Raw genomic sequence first — 27,972 nt, forward strand, 5'->3', positions numbered from 1 at the left:
AAAGACAAAAAATGAAAACAATAAGGTTTTATTTATTGTTTTTATCAGTGGCTATAAAGTAGTAGCATGCGTACAAATCGAGAACAGGAACTTCACCAGTTCAAAAAATATAAACCACATTCTTCGGTAGTTTTAAAACAAAAACAAAGCTTAACTACATGAACAAAAAACAAAAACAAAAGCTGGAAAAACTAAAGCAGTTTATATATTAAACTTGGAATACAGCTGTAGAGTAGAATAGCTGTTAAAATCTCTTTATTTGGGCATTTACTGGTTGTTTATCTTTCACGAATGGACGACGTCACTTTGCTTTTGAAACTTCCATTTTGTCTAAGTTGGAATGAAAGTCTATTTCTTCATTTGAAAAGGATGATCCTGAGTTATCAGTGCTTATAGCTTCATCCAGTGGTGGTGTTTCAGGAAGTAGTAATCCTTTCATGTGAACTGCTACATCATAGAGTGCCTTTTTCCATTAGCAATCTGGTCACTGCTCAACAAAATTTGCCTCACTGGATCAACATAAATAGCAGCTAACAAGATTTGATTATCCAGTAAGAGACTCTCTTTTTTCTTCATTGAAGATACAATGCCATCAACTATTAACCCTCCAATTTTGTTCAGTTAATATATCAAGCTCTTCCATTGCAAGAAGAATTTACATGGTGTTAAATCTTTATATTGCAACCTCTTGGTGACAGTAAAAGGTTAAAAAAGTAGACTTTCCAGTTCTTTTACTTGTGCCCACTGGCTTTCAGTTAATAAAAAAATTTCATTATCCAGTTCTTCAAGAAAGTCTTTTAGTTCAAGAAAATGCTTTACCATCAAATAAGTGCTTCCACGGCATGTTGTTTGATCCAAAATGGCTCCTTTTCCTGCATGTCTTTTCAAAATGGCATCTGTTTTAGAGGCCCTGGCTGCAACAGTTACTTGCTTCAATTTGCCATTTAGAGTAGCTGCATGACGATCTTTTAATCTATCTCTTATTGCAAATTGCAGAGTATGAACAGCACAATACATGTGTTGAATAGTAGTAAGCTTAGATGCTTCTTCAGCAATGTCTTCCAAAATTTCACTATTCTCTTCGGTTTCACTTTCTCCAATACTTGCAGAACTGTCTTCCTCTAACATGTTTGTTACTTTCTTCATCCACTTTATTCACTTTCTCAATTGTTATTAACAAATTAGAAGCATTATCTGTCACAATACATAGAATCTGTTCCTTTTTAATTTCAAAATCTTCTAGAACAGGTGGTGTGGAAAGTTATGCTAAAGTTCAGCCCTGGGTAGTAGCATATGCGTAGAGTGCAGACAGAACTGCTGAACACAGATCAGGCCATAGCACACATCAACACCTACATGATTACACTTGTTTATACTCAAATGAACTTGTTAAACACATTATATCTGAAATGAAATGAAAACATTTTTTGTAATGCGCAATAATCCATATTACAATATATGAATGTCAGGTTGTATAATAGCTCAGCTGAACTTCATACTAAGTAGTAACACAACTATGCACTCGGCGTTATTCTTACATCGGAGAAGTACTTAATTATGACTATTGTTTGTGAAATGGGACATTTGAACTTGCTGTATTTTTTTTTATTACAATTTAAATTTATTAGGAGTTGGAGTCGGTACATTTTTGCTGACTCCGACCTCGAATCAAGTACCCAAAATCGTCTCCAACTCCAACTCCTCAGCCCTGTCCCCCGCCCTTTGATCCACCTCACAACAAGGTAGTGAAGATGACATGCAGACATAAATGTATAGTAAAAGTGTGCTTGGAAAATTTGGCAAACGTCCCCATTTTGGAAATGTTCAGCTTGCACTTCTAGACAAATTTCTCTTACATTCCTGGATAGACTGGGTAAGTTGAACTTGAATATGTCATGTTCCATGCCGTGCTTCTATTGCTGAGGTTTTTGTGCAATGCTGTATCCATTAGATTGTTGGTGCCTGTCGCAGCAGTTATCCCTGCACCCACTAGTGGACACCAATGAAAGAAGGCTTTGTCAGATTGGCTAGATTCCGCTAGATTCCGACAGGCCAAGCAGAGCATGGTGATGTATGTTGTGGTAGGAAAAACTTGCATGCGGGAGGAGTTTTAAAGAGATTGTGGAAAATTGACAGGCTGCTCAAGAGGGAAAAGTAGTGCTTTGCCAATATGTTTTTTTTTGCAAGGATAGAGTGATGCAGACTTCAAAAGGGTTTGAAGTAGGACGATGGAAAGAGCACTCGGAGGCCCTCCTAAACTCCACTGATATGCCTTTCTTTAAGGAAACAGAGCCCTGAGTTTTTAAAAGCTCTGGATGTTGCTGGGATTTCTTGGCTGACAAGCCTGTTCCACCTTCCCTGGGGGTCCGGGACAGTACCTCTGGATTGGCAAACTGGTGTACAGTAATCTCTCCTCGATCACGGGGGTTGAGTTACAGAAAATCCGCAAAGTAGAAACCCTATGTTTGTATGGTTATTTTTATATATTTTAAGCCTTTAGAAACTCTCCCATACTGTTTATATATATTCTCCGCACAGTTATACAGTAAACCCTCATTTATCGCGGTTAATCCGCTCCAGACAGATAAATGAATTTCCACGAAGTAGGATTCTTTATTTATAAATGTAATATTTTCGCAGTTAGAGCATAGAAAACCTGTTTACAACCTTCTTAATACGTTTTTTAACATTATTAGAGCCCTCTAGACATGAAATAACACCCTTTAGTCAAAAGTTTAAACTGTGCTCCATGATAAGACAGAGATGACAGTTCTTTCTCACAATTAAAAGAATGCAAATATATCTTCCTCTTTAAAGGAGTGCCGTCAAGAGCAGAGAATGTCAGAGAGAGAGAGAAAAGTAAACAAAAATCATTAGGGCTGTTGCGCTTTTAGGTAAACGAAGCACCGCGATAAAGCCGCTGCAATGAAGGGATCAATGTGAAGGTAGTCTTTTCAGCATTTTTTAGAGGAGCATCCGTATCTTCTAAGCAAACAGCCCCTCTGCTCACACCCCCTCCATCAGGAGCAGAGAATGTCAGAGAGAGGCAGAGAAAAGCAAACATTTAAAAATCAATACGGGCTGTTAGAGCTTTGAAGTGTGCGAAGCACCGCGCAGGAAGAATATAGTATATCATTGAGGAGTTTTATTTAATACGAAATACGTGCTTTGATTGGGTAGCTTCTCAGCCATCCGCCAATAGCGTCCCTTGAATGAAATCCACTGGGCAAACAAACTGAGGAAGCGTCTACCATAAATTAAAAGACCCATTGTCCACAGAAATCTGCAAACCAGTGAAAAATCCGTGATATATATTTAGATATGCTTACATTTAAAATCCGCGATGGAGTGAAGCCACGAAAGTCAAAGCGCGATATAGCGAGGGATCACTGTAGTTGTCTCCTTCTTTATGAAAGTGGACTGGAAGGTGTATTCCAGCTTTAAGGGATCTCACTCCTTAGCCTTCTTAGAAAGGCCTACGACAGGGTTATGGAAAGGAGGCTCTGGTTTTTGGTCAGGCATCAGGTTCAGGAGGAACAGTTGGGATTTTGCCATGGTCATGAAATGCTGGGCCATCATTGTACCCTCACAAGGATCCTGGAGGGATCATGGGAGTATGCCCAACCAGTACACATGTTTTTTGTTGACTTAGAAAAGGAGAGCAGCTGTTGCTCCTCTGCATCAAAAGGAGTTGGTTGTTGTAGTTCAGTCATTTGATTTGGATACCTGCTCCACACATCCCTGAGATTGTGTTTCAGGTATGTCCAACCAAGAGAAGACAACAGGATCGACCTAGGACATTCTGCAGAGGCTATATCTCTTGGCTGCTCTGGGAACAACTTGGTATCCCTTTGAGTAGGTGGGAGAGAAAAGGGATGTTTGGGCATCTCTGCTTAGTTCTGCCCTGTAACTCAGATAAGCAGTAGAAAATGGACAGAAGGCACGACGGAATGTTTTAGCATATGACTGGATAACTGATGCATAGATTATGCAGTAAGAGTAAAGATACAAGAGATTGTATCTGTATTTCCTCTAGTTAAAATGAATTCTTATATCTGTAATTCAAATACTGAGTAATCAAATGTAATCATAAATATTCAGCTAGCAAAAATAATAATTATCAGTCCTTTATTTTTTGTGTATGTGTGTTTATATATACAGTACAGTATATGTGTAGTTGGAAATCCATAAAGGGAGAAAAAGATTCATATATCTTAAAAGGTTTTTTTTATTCCTAAGTTTTAAATTCCTATTAGGAGTCATCATCAGAGGAAAAGGATTAGACATACATTAACATGCGTTAATGAGTTGTGGTTTGGATGGTGTTGGTCATAAAGTCTTTTTTATTATGTGCATGCTCTTCTTTTCAATTCTACATATGCTGGGTTCATGTCCAAATGCCTGTTAATGGTGTTTTCATGGCATAGTCATGAAACAACCAGCCCTCTGGCACATTTAGTGTTAGCCTTGAATTTTACTTGCACTAAGTCTCAACCAGACACACATTTAAATAGGACTTTGTTGTAGTTGGGAGCATGTGCTGTTGCCGCACCCATCAAATGACGAGCTACCTGGATTGGGACACAAGTGCAGCCGTGCAACGGGTGTGACACTTCAACACCACACTGTAACAATGTGTTTTTTTTTTTACATTGGTTGAAGTGTCAATCCTGCTACCAACCTCTGCGTTTTCCCTTCATGTTGGAGGACCTGCTTGCGTGGCTGGATGCAGGTTAACGTCATACCCAGGATGCAGTAATTGAAGGTTTAATAGGAATAAAAAATTAAGATACATGATTCATTTTCTTATTTCCAGTTTGTTGATTTCCAGCTACAAATATGCAAACCATATCCCAGACCTTCACTTTAATATGTATATGTATGTGTATACGGTGCCCTCCACTATTATTGGCACCCCTTGTAAAAATTAGTAAGAAGGGTTAGAGAAAAAATCACTGTTTGCTGAAGAACCGTCATTTTGCACTGAAAAAATGAGAAACAGACTTTTAATCGAAACAAGTTAATTCAAAGAAAAACAAAGCCCTCATCAAGAAATACATATTTTTAACAAAAACACATGTGCCACAATTGTTGGCACCCCATACTTTGTACAGCCTCTCTTTGCCAGTCTTTTGGAGTCTTCCCTTGTAACCTTTTATAAGGTTGGAGAATACAGAGCATGGCATCTGAGACCATTCTTCTTTACTGTAATCTCTCCAGATCATCCAGGGTTCTTGGCCTACTCCTCTATACTCACCTCATGAGCTCAGTCCTCAGGTTTTCAATTGGGTTCAGGTCAGGGGACTAAGATGCCCATTGCAGAACTTTGATTTTGTGGTCAGTTAACCAGTGCAGGAGTGATTTGGACATGTGTTTCAGATTATTATCCTGCTAGAAGATCCAATGACAACTCAGTTTTTGGTTTTGATTTAAAATCTCCTGATATTTTATGGAATCCATGATGCCACGTACCCTAACAATGTTTCTAGGGCATTTGGCGGAAAAATAGCCACATGACAGAACCTCCACCACATTTCACAGTTTGGGAGAAGGCTCTTTTCATTATAGCCATACTTCATTTTACACCAAACCCACTTTGTGTGTTTATTTCCAAAAAGTTAAATTTTTGTTTCATCAGACCATAGAAGACGGTTCCAGTCAAAGTTGTAGTAACATTTTACAAACTCCAGGGGCCTCATGTATAAACGGTGCGTATGCACAGAAATGTTGCATAAGAACTTTTCCACATTCAAATCGCGATGTTTAAAACCTATACTTGGCGTAAAGCCACGCACTTTCCCGGTACCTCATACCTTGTCGCACGAAACATCTCCACTCGGTTTTGCAGACTGGTGGCACCCAGCGTCAAAGCAATGCTACTGTTCCTGTGTGGTTACTCCTTATTTTCCTGGCGCAGCTTTATAAATACACTGAAACTAACCGCATATTGTTTGTTAGTGTAATGCATCTGATTGTAATTAACTTGTAACAATATAATGGTTCAGAGAATAGCCATAGTATTCCAAATACCATAACTGCTTTAGCGTTGTTACTCTCACTGCACCACCTTCTTCTTTCAGCTGCTCCCGTTAGGAGTTGCCACAGCGGATCATCTTTTTCCATATTACTCTCACTGCACCACTCAGAGTACTTATATCACTGTATCTGAGTGTGAATCACAGCAGCAGCTGATTGGAAAGAGAATTATCGGTATTAGTTTCAAGCACACGCTACCTCAGCCACGGCAAAACGTTTCAAAGCCTTTCCTGTACGGACCTCGTGGTTCAGAAACAGTTTCATCCCAAGAACTTTAAACGCAATCAGTCAAGTGCTCCTTGTAGAACTTTGTACTTATAAGTACAGTTACCCCACTGTAAACTTGCACTACAGTTATAATATTACACAACCTGCGCCACTTTATAAAGCACGTATTTACATATGATGACGATATCATTTTTAAGATGAAATGCAGCAAAATATGTTTATTATACAGATAAAACTTTAACTTCATTTAAATAATCTATATTCTTCACTGGGAGTGTCGTGAAAGATAGAATAATTAAACATGTACTACGAAGATATTTCAATGTTCTTAAAATGTTTTAAAGAATCGGCGCTCTGAGCATACAGATGGCTTAACATCTATTACAGAGCTGATTGTGTGGTGATCGGTTACTTGGCAAAAGAAAAGCAAGGACTGCAGCGGCGGCCACGCCAATATATATTGAATACAAAACAGAAAGAGAAAATAACAACACAGCTAAAAACGCAGCGGCAAATTTCGACAAAAGTTAAACGCTTGTGTCATGAGCACGAGGCGGCTATGCAGTGTCCACAAAGGACATGGCCATCCGCCGTGCATAAGATACCATATTGACATTGGCGGGCAAAGTGGCCACCAATTCTTTCTCTGCCCAGGGCCGCCACAAGCCTAGAGCCGTCCATGAGTACTGCTGCAATAAATAATTTCATCGAAGGTTGCACACAATCACTGCGCCGTGAAACCCATGTTTGATAACGTGCTTTAACTCCTATCATCATGAAAATTATATCACGTATACATCTCAGTATTTTAGTTATTCAGAGAGCTGTAATATCACAAATGTAATGGATTCTGTGTCCAGTTGGAGGAAGAGAGCCGGTTTAAAAAGTAAGTAGTGATTCACACACACAGAGTACATAGACGATCTCATTCAAAACAAAGCATTTAACATACTACTTTAATTATGATGTGATCTGTGAAACTGGTTAATTAAAAGATTTTAAGATGAAGTTTATGATGTTCTACTTTAATGACAAAATAAACTACATGATTAAAGTGGAAATTTCGTGATTGAAGTTGACATTTCGTGCTTTTTCCCCCACTGTGTGCCTTTTTTTTCTGTGTACCCTAATAAGCTTTCATATGACACTCAGACAATAGGCTACGACTCACCTTTTCACGGCGACTTTGATATGTGACTTCTTTTTTATTTCCGGCTCTGTGCGACTTTGTGATAGTGAGCTTTCAAGTTTCTCCAACACGCTATGTCACTCGATCAACTTCCTTTTGTTGATTATACCAAGGTTTAATTAAAGAAATAGTATGTTTTTCCTTTACGTCCACTTGGTATTTGCTGAAATTCTTATATTTTCCCACGTGCTTTTACCATTGTCTTTTCACAGAAGGCTAAGCTTAAGAGCGATTTATATTGATTTGCATATTCAAAGAGGCTTAATTCTGGGAGGAGTTGGGGCGTTACATAAAGCACGTGCCCGAGCGTTACTTTTCACGCTGACTGGATGTATGTAGCGGAAGAAGTTGGAGTACACACAGATTCCAGCATCTGGATTTTTCTGTGCGTAAGCACATTTCGGCTTTTGTGCTTATGCCATGTTATAGTGAGAATTCTACACATGAATTCTACATGAGGCCCTAGGTGCTTACATTTATGGGTGCCGATAATTGTGACGTGTGTTTTTGTTAAAAATATTCATTTCTTGATGAGGGCTTTGTTTTTTTTTGAATGAACTTGTTTCAATTAAAAGTCTGATGTTTCTCATTTTTTTCAGTGCAAGATAATGGTTCAGCAAGCAGTGATTTTTATTTTAACCCTTCTTACTAATTTTTACAAGGGGTGGCAATAATAGAGGAAGGCACAGTATATACAGTATGTATGTATGTCTATACATATATTATTGTGACAGTGACTCACCATTTCAAACTGCAATGGCACAAGGACATCTCCATTTTTGCTCTGTTCCATCTGCTAAACAGTAAACCAAGGGCAAAGCAATTAGTTGTCCTGTGCAGCATCAGGAATACCGCATAATGTGCTTGTCACACGATGTTTAGAACATTTGACACAAGACTGTGACCTGCTCATCCTCACACACTGGTCTGCCACAGTGGTGATTCTGAGCTGCTGTTGTTCTAATGTGAAGATGGAAGCTAAAGCAGGAGATTGCCCCCATATTGTGACTCATAGCTGGTGTGCTTAAGTACTGAAGTAACAGCTCCTATTGAATGAAGTCTTGAGACTGTACCTGCCTTCTCTATATGTGAATAAAGCACCTGTATTTTCCTTGGAAACATGGACTCCCCTTCCTGCCTGTCATGGAAGTCAGTGACCAAGCTTTACAATACTTGTATATAAAACAGTGCTTCTTAAACAGCAAAAAATATTTTATTTGAAATTGAGACGTTAATTGCAAAGAAAACTTTGAGAAGCGTTATCAACCTTGAACAGTACAGTATCGGTATAACCCACGTGGACGCTCAGTATTCGGCTATGTGTATGATGTCATGCCTACACTCTTGCCAAGACTGCCAGAGACTGGAAATTTCTCAATAAAATGTCATGCCTACACTCTTGCCAAGACTGCCAGAGACTGGAAATATCTCAATAAAATGTTAATTTCTTTTCGTCTGACGAGAAAGGGACTGCTACAGGGTTCCCGAGACTTGTTAAAGCATAGGCGCAGCATTAAGTGTTTTTTGAATAACATTATTATCTTTGGTGTTTATTTTTGGTTGAAAAAACCTTTGTTGTACTGAAATTTACATTTTTTTAAAATGTAATCTGTTAAACATGATGTTATATGACCTTTTGTCTGGGCCTACAAAAAGTAATGAGATTTGACCTGTATGTGTGTGTGTGTGTGTGTGTGTGTGTTAGGTCAGGTTAGGTTGGGGAGCTTGCACTGGTAAAGTGTGTTGCCTCACCCACCACACGACAAAACAACTTGGGATCCTGGTTGGCAACCACCTAGGCAGACACGCAGTCCAGTCCCACTCTTCGGAAATGACCCCCTTTCTGCCGGAGCCAGGTGTTACGTGGGCGTCCTCTTGGCCTGGTCCAGCCATTTGGGTCATCAACAGTGGGGATCCTGTGAGCCTGATCACTCTCAGGGAATCGTGCCTCATGGCTATAGAGCCGTAACTGATGCTTCCTCACAATGCAGATAATGTGCCTCATTCAGGACTCCATCAGCAACCACTCTTTCGACACAAAGTCAAACCAGTGGTACCCAAGGATTCTCTAAAGAGACACAGTACCAAAGGAGTACAGTCTTCATCTCAGGTCACTGGGTAGCGTCCTTGTCTCGCAACCATATAGCAAAACAGGAAGCACCAGGACTCTAAAGTCTTGCACCTTCATCCTTTTGCCCAAGAGGTCATTAAAGCCCTGGATATTGTTTTTTATCCAGGACACTCACAAGCCCAGACACACAGACTTCTTGCTAAGTCACTCGAGAGCCCCAGTTAGAGCCTCCATTGACTCTTTGAAGTGAATAATGCTTTATTAAAAAAAAAACCATACTTGGCAGCCTTAAAAAGTACTTTTACAAACATTCATCAGCTACTTGTTGCATAATTTGTTGTAGCGTTTTATGCAGTGCTAACACTAAAAGATAAAATATCATTTACACAGAAGCTCACAGAGTTAGATTACAGGGTTTCTACCAAAGTGCAAGCATCGGCTACATCTGTGTCTAGTCTAAATTGAAGCATCCATTAAAGATGAAGAGTTAATAGCGTACAAGTGAACCTCCAGGCATATTATTAAATGTAGCTTCCTGCTATAACAGCTTAGGTGTTAAAGACATCTGCTGAAGACAAATATTCTGGGAAACTATATCTATCATATCACTAGGTCATTCACCTTTTGAGCACTGCAAACGCAATTTTTTATAGGTACTTTTGCATTTGAATTCCAAAGTGAATTTGCTATACTTCATCCTTTCCCTTTCTAAGTACACTAAGTGTTCATCTATGTGAGTAAATCAGTATAGATGGAATAGCTTGTATGAATAGACTGCTATATTAGTTGAAAGAAGTGAAATTTATTCTGTTTAGATATATTTGTTATCAGGTATGTGTTTATTCATTTAGGAAAAACTGGTCTTGAGAAGGAGCAAGAATTTATCAGTAGATGCATGGAGAGCCTGATGATGGCATCTGGAAATTTGGAAAAAGACGCTCACTCCAGCCTTACAATTATAGAGAGGGGGCTCTTAATGTTGAAAACTCATCTAGAAGCTTTTAGAAGACGGTAAGATGTTGAAACATATTTTTAATGTGACTGTTTATATTAGTAGTAGTTTTAAAACTTAATTTATTACATTATAAAACATATTTTAACCTAATGTATTAATAGAGAATAAATGCTATTTATTATCTCCTTAAATAAATAGCTATTTTACTGTGAATTTATACTATTTTATTATCAAAATCTTTTGTTTGATGATATCTTAATGACTAACATTTTTACAAACCAGATCACCCGCTCTAATTGTTTATCTGAATAAAATGCAGAAAAATATGCAGTGAGTAACTTTTGTACTGTATACATGGCTTTTACACATGAAATTTAAAACTTGTCATACAGGTCTAATCCCATATTCGCAGAGAAGTGACAATGCATATTACCTGTTTGTCTCATATACAGTGCATAAAGTTATATTTGTCAAGTCAAGTTGGGGAGCATGCACTGGTACAGTGCATTGCTGGACCCACAACGAAACAACTCAGGATTCCGGTTGGCAAACCCGGCAGATGCATGGTCCAGTCCCACCCTCCGGAAATGACCCTCTATCTGCTGCAGCCTGGTGTTACGTGAGCAACCCCTTGGCCTGGTCCAACCACTCGAGTCCCCAACAATGAGAATCTTACAAGTTGGATCACCCTCTAGGAAATGCACCACATGGCCCCAGTGCCATAACTGACGTTCCCTCACAATGCATGTAATGTGCCTCATTCAAAGAAGTCCAGTCTTCGTCTCAGGTCACTGGATAGCTTCCATGTCTCGCAACCATATAGCAAGATAGGAAGCACCAGGACTCTAAAGTCTTGGACCTTCATCATTTTGCATAGATAGCGGGATCATCACACACCCCTTTCCAGCAACCTCATGACCCCCATGCTCTCCCAATCCGTCTACTAACTTCATAGTAAGAGTCACCAGAGACAAGAATGTCACTGCCAATATATTCAATATATATTCAATATATTCATCATTTTCCAATTTCCCTTGTTGGTCTTCCTGTAAACACTGCCTGTATTGTATTGACTGGTAGTGAAAGTCGGCAGAAGCATCGTGCAGGAGAGAAAATTCATATCAGTCAACATCTGGAAATGAAAAAATGGCAATAGTTTCATGTTAACACCTCCATACTCTATTAAGCTTAGCAGAGTGCTACAAACAATAGAAAAAATTTGGATTCGCCTAACAATTAAATGAAATGAACCAAAAAATAAGATCCATGCCATAGAACAGAATGTGTGCCATTAGAAAAAGCTAAAATTATTTAGCCCTTTATCAAGTATGTTTTGTACTGCTAAAATACATTATATGAGCTGTTAACAAAGGTGGATGGCTGGCTTATTTCCTTATATATGAAAGATGCATATACCCTTGACACAATTTATTATAGGAGCCAATAGCACCTGAGTTTTACAAAAAAAAAAACCAAAAAGGTATAAACTGTTCCAATTCGCAGTGCTTCTAAAAACACTGCTCTCTGCAGGTACACAGCTACAAAGAGGCTACATACTGTACATATTTCTTTTGTGGCATCTAGGAGGTACCCAGGAATCCAAGAGATGCGACTTCAAAATAAATTCTTGGAAACCATATATTCTAATAGCATCTTCGGGATGCCTTATACAAGTCTTTGGGGATGAAAGCTTCACATTACACTTAAACATCATGACGAGATCTTCAGATTTCATCCATAGCTTAAAATGTATTGTTCCTGTTAAAAGTAATAAAGGGAAATATAAACAACCATTCATTGCATGTGACAATATTAAATTTAACTAAAACATTTTTCCCTCCTTGTTACTATAGTTACTTTAGTGGGTAAAACATTTTTATGGTTCCTGGGTATTTGCAAAGAGCAAGAAAACAAAATTCCTATAGTTCTACTATCTGTAACGTGTAGCTGTTGATTATATTTAAATATGACCATTTCATTCATCAATTATGTGACCCCATTGAATATTGATTTACATTACTGTTTACCACATCAATCATGTCCTTCTGGAGTGCTGAATTAATAAATGAATGGTTGCAACAAGTTCAAGTAATTTCTTCATAGATTGTATGGAATTCTGACTTCGCCTGTATTAATGCAAACCTCAGTTGATGAGTATTAAAAATGAGCTGCTTACCTAATTGTGTAAGTGATGTAAAATACCTGAGTTCTAAGAAAAATATCATATACAATATTTTGATCGGTGGAAGAGGCACAACAGTCGGTAAATAGGGCTGAAAGTTAAAATCACATACTATGAAGATATGAAGTAGCTGGAGTGACAACATTGATTTTCATGTCATGAGATTTTTAATTTAATTTTTTTGCAAATTAACCCTTATTGAGAGTTCATTTTCAGATGAGCTGAAAATTTGTAGGTATTGCAAACAACATACAGACTTACAGGAGAGCAAAAAACGTTTTTTCTCAATTGTCATTAGTCAAAATTTGTGTCCCCTTTCTGTCTGTACCTTTCATTGATATGCTTTTCACTGTTTTCTCAACATTTTGGATCCAGTTTGGGTGCAAATTTTGGTCTAAATATTCAAAACTAACTTAAAAAGTTTCTGTTACTGCAGTTGCTGCTCCATTATTTTCACTTGCGGATAGTGATCTCATTCCTCCAGAGAGCTGAAGCCATATTTCATTTAAAGAAACTACAAAAAAGACTTCATATTTCATGTGTGAAACTACAAAATAAAAAGACTTCATTGTTCATAGTCTTGCCAAAGCCTTATATGTAGTGTAAGTCATCTGAGTGCACCCCCTAATCATTCCATTGCAATGAGTTTGTTTACTTTATTTCACAAACATACAAAGATACACAGTACCCAGTTTATTCTGATGAGATTAGGGAAGTGTAGTTGGGGGCTACAAAAAGCAATTAAAGCTTATGTCTTATGCTTTTGATGACTCGCAAACAAAATCTTGGGGGAATCACTCTCCCACTAATTTCTTGCCAAGCCTAAAATCAGAGGTGTCCAACTCTGGTCCTGGTGGGCCTCAGTGGTGGCAGGTTTTCATTATAACCTTTTTCCTAATCAGCGAGCAGTTTTCACTGCTTATTAACTCCTTTTCCCTTCACTTTAATAGCCCTGTTAAGGATTCAGTCCTCTGAATTGATTCTTTCTTCATTAAATGGCAGCCAAACAGAAATGAGCCAACAGATGACCAGCTAAATTGGAATATCAAACTCCACCCAATTTCACTCCAACCAGTTTCTTAACATCAGAATTACCAGAGCCTACGAGAAAACTCGTAAATCCTGCTCACCTTAAATCCATTCGCACCTCTCCGCAAGCGTCTTTTGTCCTGTAAATGTACCAGTTAAGACAAGGAGCAAACAGCCGGCTATTCCATCCCCCACCGCCACAGAACATTCACTAAGTTTTCCCAGCTCATGCCTTGTTTGATTACCTGGGAGTGAGTGAACTGCTGGAGTTTTAGAGTGAAAGTAATAGATCGTTATTTGGAACACATGCATTTCACGTGTGTTCATTTTCTACAGTAATCTGTGTAAAACCATTGTTAAAACAGAAACTTTTTCATATTTTAGTAGTAAATGTTCCAAATGTAGGCATAAACTTATAGAATGTGTGAAGCCTGAAGTCTAAAGATCAAATAAACACTTTCACAAAAGGTTCAAGAACAATACAATCAAGGCGCCACCGGTTCGATCCCCACTGCCTCCTATATTTGCTGTTTTCAGTAGTGCACTGCTCTTATTGTTAATATCATACAGTACACACGTACATTTGGTTTGTATCTGTAACAGACCATGTACATTTATAGTACTGTACTTGTACAAGTTACCTTTTTTTTTCTTCACTTTTATTTTCTTACTATCACAATACATACTACCGTCCTAGGGATCTGACGCTTTTAGTTTTTATTTGAAACTGGGAAAAACTGTAGATGTGAGTAGTGTTTTGAGGCAATGGAACTGGACATTCTCTGCTCTGGATGGATAAAAGCTAACTCACAAACGCTGGTGAATCTGCCTTCTTCGTATCTCACCGTCACTTTATTTTTTTTTTTTATGTAGTTTTATTGAGTGTTCCTGCTCACGCTGAATTAGTATGCACCTTATGGTGTATGATGTGAGGAAAAAAAAAAAAACAGACGTAGGTATATGTGACATTTTGAAGAAATCATTTTATGACCTGAATAGTACCAATCACAAAACGTCATTGCACTAATGCAATATTATTTGAAAACGAATAGCGTCAGATTGGGTGTGAATTTACTCTGGCGCTGTTACTTTTAAATTAAATCAAATCGAATTGGTCGGTTCTGAGCATTAACAGGATGATAGCGTACATACAAGACCGCAAGACAAGCACATTAGTGAGTATTCATTGTTTAATTTATTTTTATTTTTAAAGTTGTGTTTTTTTTATTTTTCTCTTTAAACAATTAAAAAAAACACTTTATTTTCCTCCATGTGTATGTATGTATGTATGTATGTTCCAGCATCACTTCCAAACAGCTGAAGCGATTTTCATGAAACTTGTTTTTACATGTTTCACACTGGTTGACTAAAAAGGCTGTAGGGTGAAAACAACCTTAACCCACCCCCTTATGGGTAGGCTGCAGTCTTGTATGCATGTTATCATCCAGTTGACACTTGAAATGACCACCAGAGTGCGAACTGGAGGTGACTCCCAGCATTCTTTGTTTGAACACCACCGCACCCCTGTTGCTTTTGAAATTAAATAGAGTTGTTGGTTCCTAGTGTCAACTGGATGATAACATATGTTTTGTCTTGGTAGAGTAATATTTTACTCTACTTTCCCCTTTTGTATTATTATTATATATATCTTTGTCAGATTGCCTCAAATCTCACAGACTTACCACTGTTTGCAAGGTGTTGTACCATTTACCTTCTACATCTATAACCTCAGGCAATTAGGTGTAGTAAAAGACAAGCAGGAGTTAAGTTGTTATGCTTGAAATAATGTATTATTGATAATTTTCATAAATAATAACAATATTCAAAGATCATTTGAATATGGTCAACCATACAACCTGATAAATGGTGATTTGTAGTTTCAACAACATTTATTTATGTAGCACATTTTCATACAAATAATGTAACTCAAAGTGCTTTACATGATGAAGAAAAGAGAGAAAAAAAGACAACGTAAGAATTAAAATAAGACAACACTAATTAACATAGAATAAGAGTAAAGTCTGATGGCCAGGGAGGACAGAAAAAATAAAACTTGCAGACAGCTAGAGAGAAAAAAATAAAATCTGCAGGGGTTCCAGACCATGAGACTGCCCAGCCCCCTCTGGACATTCTACCTAACATAAATGAAAACAGTCCTCTTTGTATTTAGGGTTCTCCTGGAAGGACTTGATGATGATGGTCATGAGGACTTCCGGCTTTTAATCCATCAATGTAGGAACATCATGGTGCTTTGATTAGATGGTGGTGGTGCAGGTCGCCACCACAGAAAACTGGGAAAAGAAACAGAGGAGAGAGTAGGGGTTAGTATGGATTTTAGAATCACCATGAATAGTTATGATAATAAATTGAATATACAGAGTATCAGGATTAAATTAAAATGAAGTTATGAGAATGCCATGTTAAAGTAGTGAGTTTTTAGCAGTTTTTTTTAAAGTGCTCCACTGTATTAGCCTGGCAAATTCCTATTGGCAGGCTATTCCAGATTTTAGGTGCATAACAGCAGAAGGCTGCCTCACCAGTTCTTTTAAGTTTAGCTTTTGGAATTCTAAGCAGACACTCATTTGAAGATTGGTTACGATTTGAAATATAAGGTGTCAGACATTCCGATATAGAAGATGGAGCGAGATTATTTAAGGTAGTGTAGTGACATCAAAACCGGCGAAATGTGCATGAATTTTCTTTTCCTAGTTAGGATTCTAGCAGCTGCATTCTGCACTAGTTACAAACGATTTATGTCTTTTTTGGATAATCCTTAGAGGAGTGCGTTACAGTAATCTAGACAGAGAGTAATTCAGGCGGTACACAGACTTGTTAGTTACTTAATGTCTCTAGTTGTCATTTTGTGGTCCGCTTTCTTCAGAACAGGCCTTATACCTGTTTCAATATGGCTGCCAAGCTGTGCTCTCCATTTTGTTGTCCTTTTCAGTTCATGGTGTGAGATGGTCTTTCATCAGTTTGGTAAGAGAGAGAGAGAGAGAGAGAGAGAGAGGGTGAGGTAAAGCAAGCAAATTTACAGGTTTTGTGTCCAACCCCTAGAGCCAATAGGGCATTGTGGTACTTAAAGGCTTTTGATACAAGCCAGCTCCAAACAGCCATACTTCAGACCAATGGGGGAATAGAACACCTTCACACCTGCCTTCCAAACCATATGGTTTGGCAGCCTGGCTTTCCTGTGGGGGTTGAGAGAAACTTTAACCATTGCTGTTATTATCAATAATGTAACACTAATATTACATTGCTTTGTCTAAGTTACAAAAAAAGACATACAAAATATTTATCAACTTGTATGCAAAAGTTCACATCACAACACTATACATACAAGAACACAAGACAAGCACATTAGGGAGTCTTCATTGTTTGTTAATTTATTTTTAGAGTTGTTTTTTTAACAACTTTTTTATATTTTGCTCATACAATTAAAAAAAAATCACTTTATTTTCCTCCCGGGCAACGCTAGGTATTTCAACTAGTGTTATATATAAAGGAACATGTGCAGTGTTTGTTTGTCTGTATGATTGTCTGTTCAGTAATCGTACAACCTGGGGATCTGTTTCTGAATCTTTGATCATTGTCAATATTGACCTTGCCATTTTCACCAGTGTTGTTGGGATAGATTGTGGCCCTTTGAGGCCTTTAATTGGTTCAAGTGAGTTTGAGAGCATTAAGATAATATTAATAGATGGTAATTCTTGAATTGTTAACATTTTTTGTACCTTTTATAAATAGAAATGTTTGCTCCTTTACATACGTTTTGCTATAAATCTCTTAAATTTCTTTCTAATAAAACTATTCATATGGGTAGTTGGTATCAGCTTGTGCTAATGATTACATAGTTGGTATCAGTAAAGATTAGGATTGTCAAATCGAAAGTCATTGTTCGAATACAATTTGAATTTATTTAAAAAAAAGATCTTATTCAGAGGCCAACACTGACATTCGTTTGTAAAAGAATGGTTGTTAGTTTTACTCTCACTAATTTTGGCATCAAGTTAATACAGATGCACTGTGCAATGCTGCAGTATTTTGCAGGTCTGTTTTTACACTTTTTTAATTTTGAATTGATAGCTTGTTATCTTCATTAATAAAACTTGCAGCCAGACTCCATGAGGTGTAATTAAAAATATTCAGACCTTCTTTTTTTTTTTTTTACACTTTTGCTGTATCTGTATAGGAATATAAAGTAGATTGTATAGACCCTGACTTTGGTACTGTGATGATCCCACTTTTCTGGGTGTATCCACAGGTGCTTTCTGGCATTTTTTTCTTAATGGCGCAATATAAATAGTACCTTACCTCTGTCTATTGGACACTTTTAAAATAATAAAACAACTGTGCCTTCAACCTACTTGCTTCTTACATGCTCTTTTACTTTTCTCTCTATTTTCACCCTGTCATGGTCTTAATAACTTACCCATATTTCTCTTGATCCTTGTCAGGATAGCGACCCACAAAAGCAGCTTATATCCTTATGAGCCACATACATTTGCACTTGGCTTCGCTCTGTTATTATTTAATTTTTTTTTTTTATTTATTCACGGTGCCACTGCAAAGTATGAAGAGCTTATGATAATATTTTGTGTGTTCCGTTTGTGCAGCTCAACTGGTATCCTGCACTACAAATGTATTATGACATTTATTTAATAAGTTTCCTGAGACACATCATGCCCAGAATCATTAACCTATGTTTGAATATATTCAAATATTTACTTATTTTTAATTGGAATATTCAAACCTTATTTTATGGCTATTTTGACAGCTGTAGTGTACATTGTCCAAAAGATGGTATCGATGCACCCCCATCTCCAAATTAAGATCTTTGCCTGTTTTACAGATTTGCTTATCACCTGCGCCAGTGGCAAATTGAGGGGACAGGAATAAGCAGCCACTTGAAAGCACTCAGTGACAAACAGTCTTTGCCTCTGCGAATTGTTTGCCAACCAGCTGGTCTGCCTGACAAGGTAAGAAACCTTTTTTAAATTGCAAAAATTATTTATCTGCTGCATTTATTGACCGATATTTTAGATTTTCTGGCACATAGTCTTCCTGTTTCTTACTGCTTTGGATGTATGTTATATCTGGCACATCATAGCTTTTGGACCAGAGTTTAATGGGAGGTTGGGGTTAAGTGTTACCTGGGAGTCTGAAAGCTTGCAATAAAGTCAGTTTGCAAAATGTGTGCAAAATTGTTTTTGTGAAAAGGAGAGAAGAATAGCATGTTGTATTTTCTGCTTTTATTGATTTGTAAGTACAATAAAGCATTTCTCTGATGTAAGTATTATAGCTTTCTTGTATTTATTCTTCTTAGCCATCATTCTGAAAATCCTTATTTCACTCTTCAACAACATCTCCATCTAGATATAACAAAGATAATAATCTGTGTTAAATGAATTAACCTAGGTTCTTTTTTTATTATTAGTATATCCCAGATAACTTGCAATAACTACGCCAATGAATTTAAAGTTCAACGCAAAAAATAAATTTGCTGCTTTTTAAAAATGGTTCTCTTGTATTGTTAAATCTACAGATTTTATGCAGCATTTGGAAAGTCTGGCATCTAGCTGTTGTTTTTATCCACATATTCTCATTTGCTGTTACAGATGACTATAGAGATGTATCCAAGTGATCAAGTAGCTGACCTAAGAGCAGAAGTTACTCATTGGTATGAAAACCTTCAGAAAGAGCAAATGAATCAGCAAGCTCAACTTCAAGAATTTGGACAGAGTAGCCGACAAGGAGACTTTCCTGGTATATGTATTGAGCATTTCCTTGATTATTCTTTGAAAGTATTTCAATGTAGCAAAGTTTTTTTTTAAAGTAATTTAATTCTTATTTCATTCTGAAATTAATAAGGTGGACTAATGGGACCTGTTCGAATGATCTCCTCTGGTCATGAGCTAACTACTGATTATGATGAAAAGACTCTGCATGAATTGGGGTTTAAAGACATGCAGGTAATGGCTTTATATTTATTGCTTTGTTGTTACTCATGTTTTTCAGCAAATTGCCTGTTGTTATATTAAGCTTAGAAAACAGAAGGAATGTATATAATCAATACAGAAAACAATAGCAAATTATCCAAATTCTACCTTTAATGCAGTTTTTAATTGTACTGTATATCTAAATTAGTACGAATAGAAGAAAATGCAAAATATTATCTTGCATGCACATATCGTGGTCTTATAAAACTATTCATATTTCCACAGTAAAATATGTATACTGTATAGTATAATGAGGTGCACAATTCAGTTTTCCACATCCAGTAAAACTACTGGAAACAGTAAGATGGAAAAGGAAGACCATCTTGAATACCAAAAACAGTGTTTGCAAGAAAATGACAATTGCATGTATAATTATTCTCATTTTTATTATTTAACCTCATTTTTATTATTTAAAATCCTTTTTATTATTTAACCAAATGTCAATAAGGATTCCATAAATTGGAGTTAGGTGAAATTTTAACAAATATTTTATATCTATAATAAATATTTCTCTATATGTGTATAAATCTAACAGTGACTGTAATTATACTCCAAGTGGATATTAAGAAGTGATGACGCTCCAAAGCCTGTCTTTGTATTTAGAAACTTTCACCAAGGACTAGTTTTAATTAGACTTATTTAGTCAGAAAGTTGTATGTTGTATTGGAAAGACATGAAGCCAGCAATGGTGTGACATAAAGCAAAGTTGAAAAGGTCTGAAGATAATATGATGATGTGAATGTAGTTTCTCTGAGAGAGAAGAAAACAAATGTAGGATTGAAAGAAAGGAATAATCAAGAGGTAATAAGTTGTGTGGTAAAAAGAAGGTTAAGTTTTTTTTTGTGCGTGTATGGAGAGAAACATGGTGTGTGAGCGGTGTTGATGGTTGTGATGGGTTTTATAATGTTGGTGTGCATTGGGGCAGGTTGTGTCTGTGCCAGTAACTTGAGAGGAGACATCTACAGTTGGAAAAAACTCTGTGGTGGCACACAGATAGTGTGAACAGCAGCTTGGAAGTTTGTGTCTTTCACCAAGTGGCGAAGGGACAGGTTGCGCAGTGGTGGGGCTAATGCAGCAAGGCAAAACTGATGGGACAGCATAAATGTGAGCACAGACCAGTGTAAGGTTCAAAGAAGGGATAAGTCCACATGGCGAGGACATGGTTGACCATGTTTTGCTGTCATGCGATAAGGCTGGCAGCATAAAGGGGAGTTGGATTTACAGAGAGGGCAACAGAGTGTTATATATGGAGATTGGGTAGGATAAGATCTGAGAATGATAATGCCTGTGGGCATTGGGAGGAGAGACAGTAGCTGCATGTTGGTTATGAATATTTCAAATTGTACAGTTTGTAATGAAGTTTGTCAAAGTGGCGAATAAAGTTTACATGAGAAGGGAGCCAGATTATTCTCCTAGATGTAGTGGAGAGGACTTATTTCAGTGAACGGCAAAGTTGCTTTTCAAATAAATATTTTGTAAAGTTTTTGAAGAGGAATCTCAACTTTTGCTTATCATTTGGGAAATTGTGCTAAGAGTGAGTGATTGGATGAGTTTCCAGCCTTAATGAGGAAGTATATCAGTTAAAGTGTATGAGTTGCTTGTGCTGTAGGGGATGCAGGATCAGGTACCAGACCAAACTTGATCTGGTCCAAAGAGTATTTTCTATGTGACAAATTGGCCCCTGTGCAAATCTATTTTATCAAAAATGTCACTGTATGCTTTAGCATTAACATTTTCCTTTACTGGAATTAACACTAGAATTACCAGAGTCTACGAAAAAACTCGTAGATCAGGCGCACCTTAAAACTTTTTGCACCTCTCTGTCAGAGTGTTTTGTCATCTAAATGTGCTGATAAAGACAAGCTGCAAGCAGCCATCCCCCCACCGACTTAGAATGTGCACGAACTTCTCCCAGCTCATGCCTTGATTAATTATCTGGGAGTGAAGTGGAGTTTTAGAGTGGAAATAATAGATTATTTGGAAAACATACATTTCATGTGTGTTCCGTTTCTACAGTAATCTGTGTAAACACATTGTTAAAACAGAAACTTTTTCTTATTTTAATAATAAATGTACAAAATGTAGAAATAAACTATAAAATGTGTGAAGCTTGAAGTCCAAAGATCAAATAGATACTTTCACAAAAGGTTCAAGAGTGATACAACACCTTCTGTGGCGTAGCGGTAAGATTTGCTGACTCAGAGCGCAGCAGACTTTCTGTGCCTCAGAGATCCAAGTTCGATTCCCCACTGGGGAGAAAATGGTATTTTTTTTTTCTTTTTAACTTTCGCCGCTCTGCCTGCCTGACTGAACTCCCTGTCTATCTATATAGTAATAACAGTAATTTTATTATTATATAGCAGCTTTCCTGTCTGCCTATCATATAGTGCCTTTCCTTCCTATCTATATATCTATCCCCTTAGCCATTTTTTTATATGTCTATTATACAGTGCCGTCCCTGTTTATTTATATATCTAGTGACTTCTCTGCCTGTCTGTCTGATTGCATATAGTGCTGAACTTACTGCTCTGTACTATTCTGTCCTCTGCATGTCCTGGAGTATTATAGAAACACCACCATATAGCAACATGTGGGGACTGGCAAGATTGGGGGGACACACGGCCACTGATTACAAACCGCAAGATGAAAGAAAGAGACAATATATGTGAAAGCATCATCGCACTAATGCAATATTATTTGAAAACGAACAGCGTCAGATCGGGTTTGAATATACACCCGATCTGATGCTGTTCGTTTTCAAATAATACTGCATGTACTGTGCGTTGAAACTGCTGCACTGAATAAGCTGACGCCTTTTGTAACAGCGTCAGCGTGTATTCAGACCCAATCTGATGCTGTTCGTTTTCAAATAATATTGCATGTATTGTACTATTTTAGAATAAAAACATACTTTTGATTCCAGTCAGTCTGTAACAGCCAGTGTAAATGTATGATAATTGTAAAGGTTAGTTTTTTATTTTTTTTTTATTCATTTTCATTTTCTCAGTCACGTTCACGATCCCACCCCCCATCTGACACTGCTGTTTTCACATAAAGATGCGCTATAGCTCGAATGTTATTTATTTGGAGACACGCTATAGCTCGAATTTTATTTATTTAGGGAAGAAAGTATAGGGTTAGGTGCTCATTCAGTGTAATAGGAACCATAGCACACAGAGGTGTGTACACTGCAACAAGTACACGTGTCGTAAATGTAGGAAGGACAGTCCTTGGGTGTATGGGAACTGTTAATATTTGAATGTGATGATTTTATATAGCATGGATCGGAAATCAGCAGTTGTTAGCATCGCACCACGCAAGCTGTCGTATCAACCGCCTACTGTAACTTGCTTTCTTTTTTCTTTGGTTATAGTCTCGTGCACTTGATTTATTATACTTGTACACCAACATATGTTCCTGTGTTTGAGCGACACAGGCATGCTCAAAAAATACACATGTAATGCCACGAAAAGTACACGCAGGGATTTCAGTTCACAAGCATTGGTACGAGGATGCAGTCACAAGTACACTGCAGATCTATAGCGCATCTTTATGTGAAAACAGCAGTGTCAGATTTAGTGGTAGGGAAGGATCCTGAATGTGACTGAGAGAATGAACATACAAACACTGGTGATTCCTGTCTTCTTGGTATCTTGTTGTCACTTAAATATTTTGTTATTCAGTTTTATTCTTGAATAAAAGCACACTTGTTTTGTTACACCTTTTGCAAAAGTGTTTATTTTATATTCCAATAAACACTTAAATGAGATCAAATCTTTCTCTGCCTCTCTCGTGCATGCATACACATATTCATACATTAAAATGTCACTATTTGAAAACGCTATGCCATTTGAACATGATTTGTCATTTGAACATGCCTGTGTCGGTAATACACAAGAATCTCTCCTTGTGACTTTCTGTAGGAAGATAAGTAAATAAATCACTCATCCTCTGAGTTCACCTCTCTTATAGCACGTCTTTATCTGAAAACAGCAGTGTCAGGTTGGGAGGAGAGTGAATGTGACTGAGAGAAAAAACTGAATATATATATATATATATATATATATATATATATATATATATATATATATATATATATATATATATATATATACTAGCAAAATACCCGCAGCGGAGAAATAGTGTGTTAAAGAAGCAATGAAAAGAAAAGGAAACATTTTGAAAATAACGTAACATGATTGTCAATGTAATTGTTTTGTCACTGTTGTGAGTGATGAGTGTTGCTGTCATATATATATATATATATATATATATATATATATATATATATATATATATACACACACACACAAACATATATATATATATACATATACACACAAACATATATACATACATATATATATCTACATATATATATACATATATATATACATATATATATATACATATATATATCTACACATATATATACATATACATACATATCTACATATATACACACACAGCTATTTCATATCAGTGCAATACGCTGTTTGTTAAAACGGATGACACCCGCTCTTACGTGCAAGTCTGCGTGGATATTATGAACTATCGTATTTGTTCAAGTTCTATTTAAATTTTAAATAGAAGGAATTTTTATTTAGTCGACAGAAATATCTTTGGTAGGAATGGTAAAAACAGACAGGAATATTATTCCTGAATAAATCAACTCAAACCTTAAACAACTTATAATATTTTGCTCTCCATAAAAATATATCCTGTCTAAATTATACAAGTTAGAAATAAAGTAAACATTAAAAGAACAAACATTCAAATTTCTTTACTCTTATGTAATTTTATATTTTATAAGAAATAAATTTTAAATATCCCAAAAGATTTTGCTCTCCATAAAAATATATCCTGTCAAAATTATACAAATTCAAATATGAACATGCTGCATAACAAAACCTGGAAATATAAATAAAATGTGTTCCTTTCAGCAATAACAAATCAAATCATTCAGTTGTCTTTGCTCATATGTCATTTTAGAGCTGGACGCCTGGCATCTTTTTTTGGCCACAAGTTCGTTTCTGTTTGGTGTGAGGTTCTGTGTTGTGGAGATTCTCAGGATGGATTGCAGATGCTCATCAGTGAGGCGACTCCTGTGTGCTGTTTTGTTAGTCTTTATCACTGAGAAGAGCTTCTCACACAGATATGTGCTACCAAACATGCACAAGGTTCGAGCCGCATGTAGACGGACTTTTTTTGTTCTTCAAAGTCACCAAAGCGCCGTGCAAACTCAGTGCGCTCAGTTTATCAGCAAAGTGCGTATTTGGGAACACCGTAGTGACGACTTGGTTTAACATTACTTGGTAACAGGGAAAGTGGGGCAAGTGGTTGTGTCTCCCATAAAAGCAGCCTCAATTGAAATCACTTTGTGATTGTGCACGGTAAAACGTCCGCTGAAGTGTCAGATTCTTATTTAATTCTTCTGCTTTCTGTATCTTCTGCATTGCATTCAGGTCTTTCTGGTTACCCTGATGTTTTGTTTTATAGTGCCGTCTTAGATTAAATTCTGTAATTACAGCCACATTAGCTCCACAAATGAGACACACAGGTTCAGTAAACATATACTCAGCCTCCCATCGGTTTTTAAAGGCTCTATTTTCAGAATCAACTTTTCTCTTCAGCATCGTGTGAGCTAGCTTCGCAATAACTTGCAGCATCATAAGGTAGATTTGATTAACGCAGTAAGTGTTCGGCAAGGCAGCTGAAGCGCTGCATTATGGGATCTGTAGTTTATTGTGTTACCAGCGCTTCATATACCCAGGCTTTAATAACAATAAAACAGTATATAAAATGATCTCGCGGGCCGGATATAATCAAACGCCGGGCCGGATGTGGCCCGCGCCCTTGAGTTTGACACATATGGACTAAATAGAACTTGAAAAGATATATTTTTTAAATGTGATCGCAATTCAGATAGAGTTGACGCGCACTACAGCCTGCATGCCTCAATAAGTCATCCTCCCTCGCCTTACTTTTTACCGTTCATCTAATGAATACACTGAGTATGGCTTTACCAAAACAATCATTGATGGCGAATAAAGTATCCATTATTCGAGTATGTAGATCGGGTTATATATATATATATATATATATATATATATATATATATATATATATATATATATATATATATATATGTATGTATGTATGTATGTATATATATATATATATATATATATATATATATATATATATATATATATATATATATATATATATATAAAGCTAACCTTTACTAGTACCATAAATTTACACTAGCTGTTACAGACTCGAATCAAATGTGTGTTTTTATTCTATAATAGTAACAATAAGAGCAGCTCGCTAATAAAAATGGTAAGTCCTTAAGGGCTCAGAATCAAACCCACAATCTCTTGATTATGAGTCTGCAGTTCTTACCACTGCACCACCCAAGCGGTCTTGTCAGCATCGTACCCTAACCTGATATCTTTTTTCTTCAGTTATATTCTTGAATAAAAGCGCACTTGTTTTGCTAAAGTGTTTATTTGGTATTTGGACTTCAGTCTTCACACATACACTTCATGTAAAGATTTTGTCATTAGTACTATAACATGAAAAAAGTTTTTGTTTTAGCTAAGTGTTCAACATTTCTTGCCTCGCATTTCCTGTCATCATACATTTACCCAGCTCATTGTAGACACGGAACACACATGAATTCCATGCATTCCAAATAACGATATATTATTTACCCTATACAACTCCAGGCAACTGACACCCAGATAAACAGACTTGAGCTGGGAGAACTTTTTTTCCAACTTGAGCTACAGTGGTGGGGAGGATGGGATAGCAGGCTGCTTGTGCTGATCACCACATTTGCAAAAAAAGATGCTAATGGAGAGGTGCAAAAGAATTTAGGGTGGCCCAGGGTTACACCTTTTTTCATAGTCTTCAGAGATTTTAGTGTTAAACCAAATAGTGCATGGTGAATACACACAGATGTAAATGAAAACAACCTAGATGAGGAACTAACTGCTGGTTCCTTTGTAATTTGCATCTTTTTGCTAATAAGGAGCAATTAAAAGCAGTGAATGCAGCCATTCAAAGGTAAAATAAGCAATTAAGGATTCAAAATGTTAACAAGCCAGACAACCAAAGTTAAACAGAAAAATGTCATTTTAACCATAAGTGCCTTTTTAGCAATAATTGACATCTCATTTAGCAGTTGGATTGGAACAAAAACCTGCAGCCACAGGGGCCCTTCAGAATTGATGATACTTATTTCTGTCTTAAAGTAAAGTCAGTGATGCCTAACATTATAAGGAGAGTGGGAAGGATGATCCTTGATCAAGAGATTTAGTTTTATGGCCAATGCTGCATATAAAGATATGTCTGACTATTGATGGTCTTCAAGAGTTTCAAGTTCTTCCACGACTGATAAGTTACTCTCCTTTTCTTCAGGGCCTGTGTTAATTGCCAAAGTGTATGCTTTAGTCAATCCTACTCTTGACTGTTACCTGACTGGCATAATCAGGGCTGTGGAGTCAGAATACAAAACTCTCAACTCCTCAATTTATGGTACATCCGACCCTGGCTCAGACTCCTCATTTTGTAATTAGACCAATATACAGTAAAACCTTGATTATCCATCAGGGGTTGGGACAGAGGCTGTGACGGATAAGAGAAAAAACAGATAATAGAACAGGCACTTTAAAAATGTTTAAACAGTAGATTAGTCATATTTATTTTCAAAACAAAACTATATTAATAAAATATAATACAGTTTTAACAAAATTTATTAATTCATATAATATTGTAATTACCAGCCTCAGAGGTACTGGAGTTTTGTATGTTTTACTTGGAGTCTTTGTTCCGTAACAAACGGTGCCCTGTCTTATATGCCATCATCTGGGTTACAGCGTACAACTCCAAAAAAAAAAAAAAGACAGCTTTCCTACCAATCAGTGTATCTCCTGCCACTTGCATTCTTTTTTTTCTCTATATCGCAAACATTGTCTCCTGACTTCCTACTCAAAACTTCCTTCTGCCGCACCTCTCTTTTTCTCCTAACTTTTCCTGTCACTCATCTCCTCTGATGTGTGTCCAACCCTTACAGAACAGAAGCCCTTCACCCAGTCCCGTCACATACAGCATTCATTCCCTCCTTTCTGCTCCCATACAGCACATCACAAGCTGATTGAATGTCACAATATATTATGAAAATATACTATTACAGAATGTGCTGGCATGCACAATTTTTTTTTTTGGGCCCTGATGGTTAATGGAGACTGATGGTTAATCAAGTAACGGATAATC

General features: G+C 36.9%; 1 protein-coding gene across 1 annotated transcript in view; it reads left to right on the plus strand.

Annotated features, from left to right (window-relative positions):
• Nucleotides 1-27,972, plus strand: part of usp34 (ubiquitin specific peptidase 34) — a 480,412-nt gene that overhangs the window by 240,200 nt on the left and 212,240 nt on the right. The window contains exons 24-27 of the mRNA XM_039738342.1: nucleotides 10,376-10,535; nucleotides 18,543-18,669; nucleotides 19,309-19,456; nucleotides 19,562-19,662. Coding sequence (XP_039594276.1) covers nucleotides 10,376-10,535; nucleotides 18,543-18,669; nucleotides 19,309-19,456; nucleotides 19,562-19,662 — 536 coding nt within the window. The remainder of the gene's footprint in view (nucleotides 1-10,375; nucleotides 10,536-18,542; nucleotides 18,670-19,308; nucleotides 19,457-19,561; nucleotides 19,663-27,972) is intronic.

This window comes from Polypterus senegalus, chromosome 16, assembly GCF_016835505.1.
Source record: "Polypterus senegalus isolate Bchr_013 chromosome 16, ASM1683550v1, whole genome shotgun sequence".
Taxonomy (NCBI): Eukaryota; Metazoa; Chordata; class Cladistia; order Polypteriformes; family Polypteridae; genus Polypterus; species Polypterus senegalus.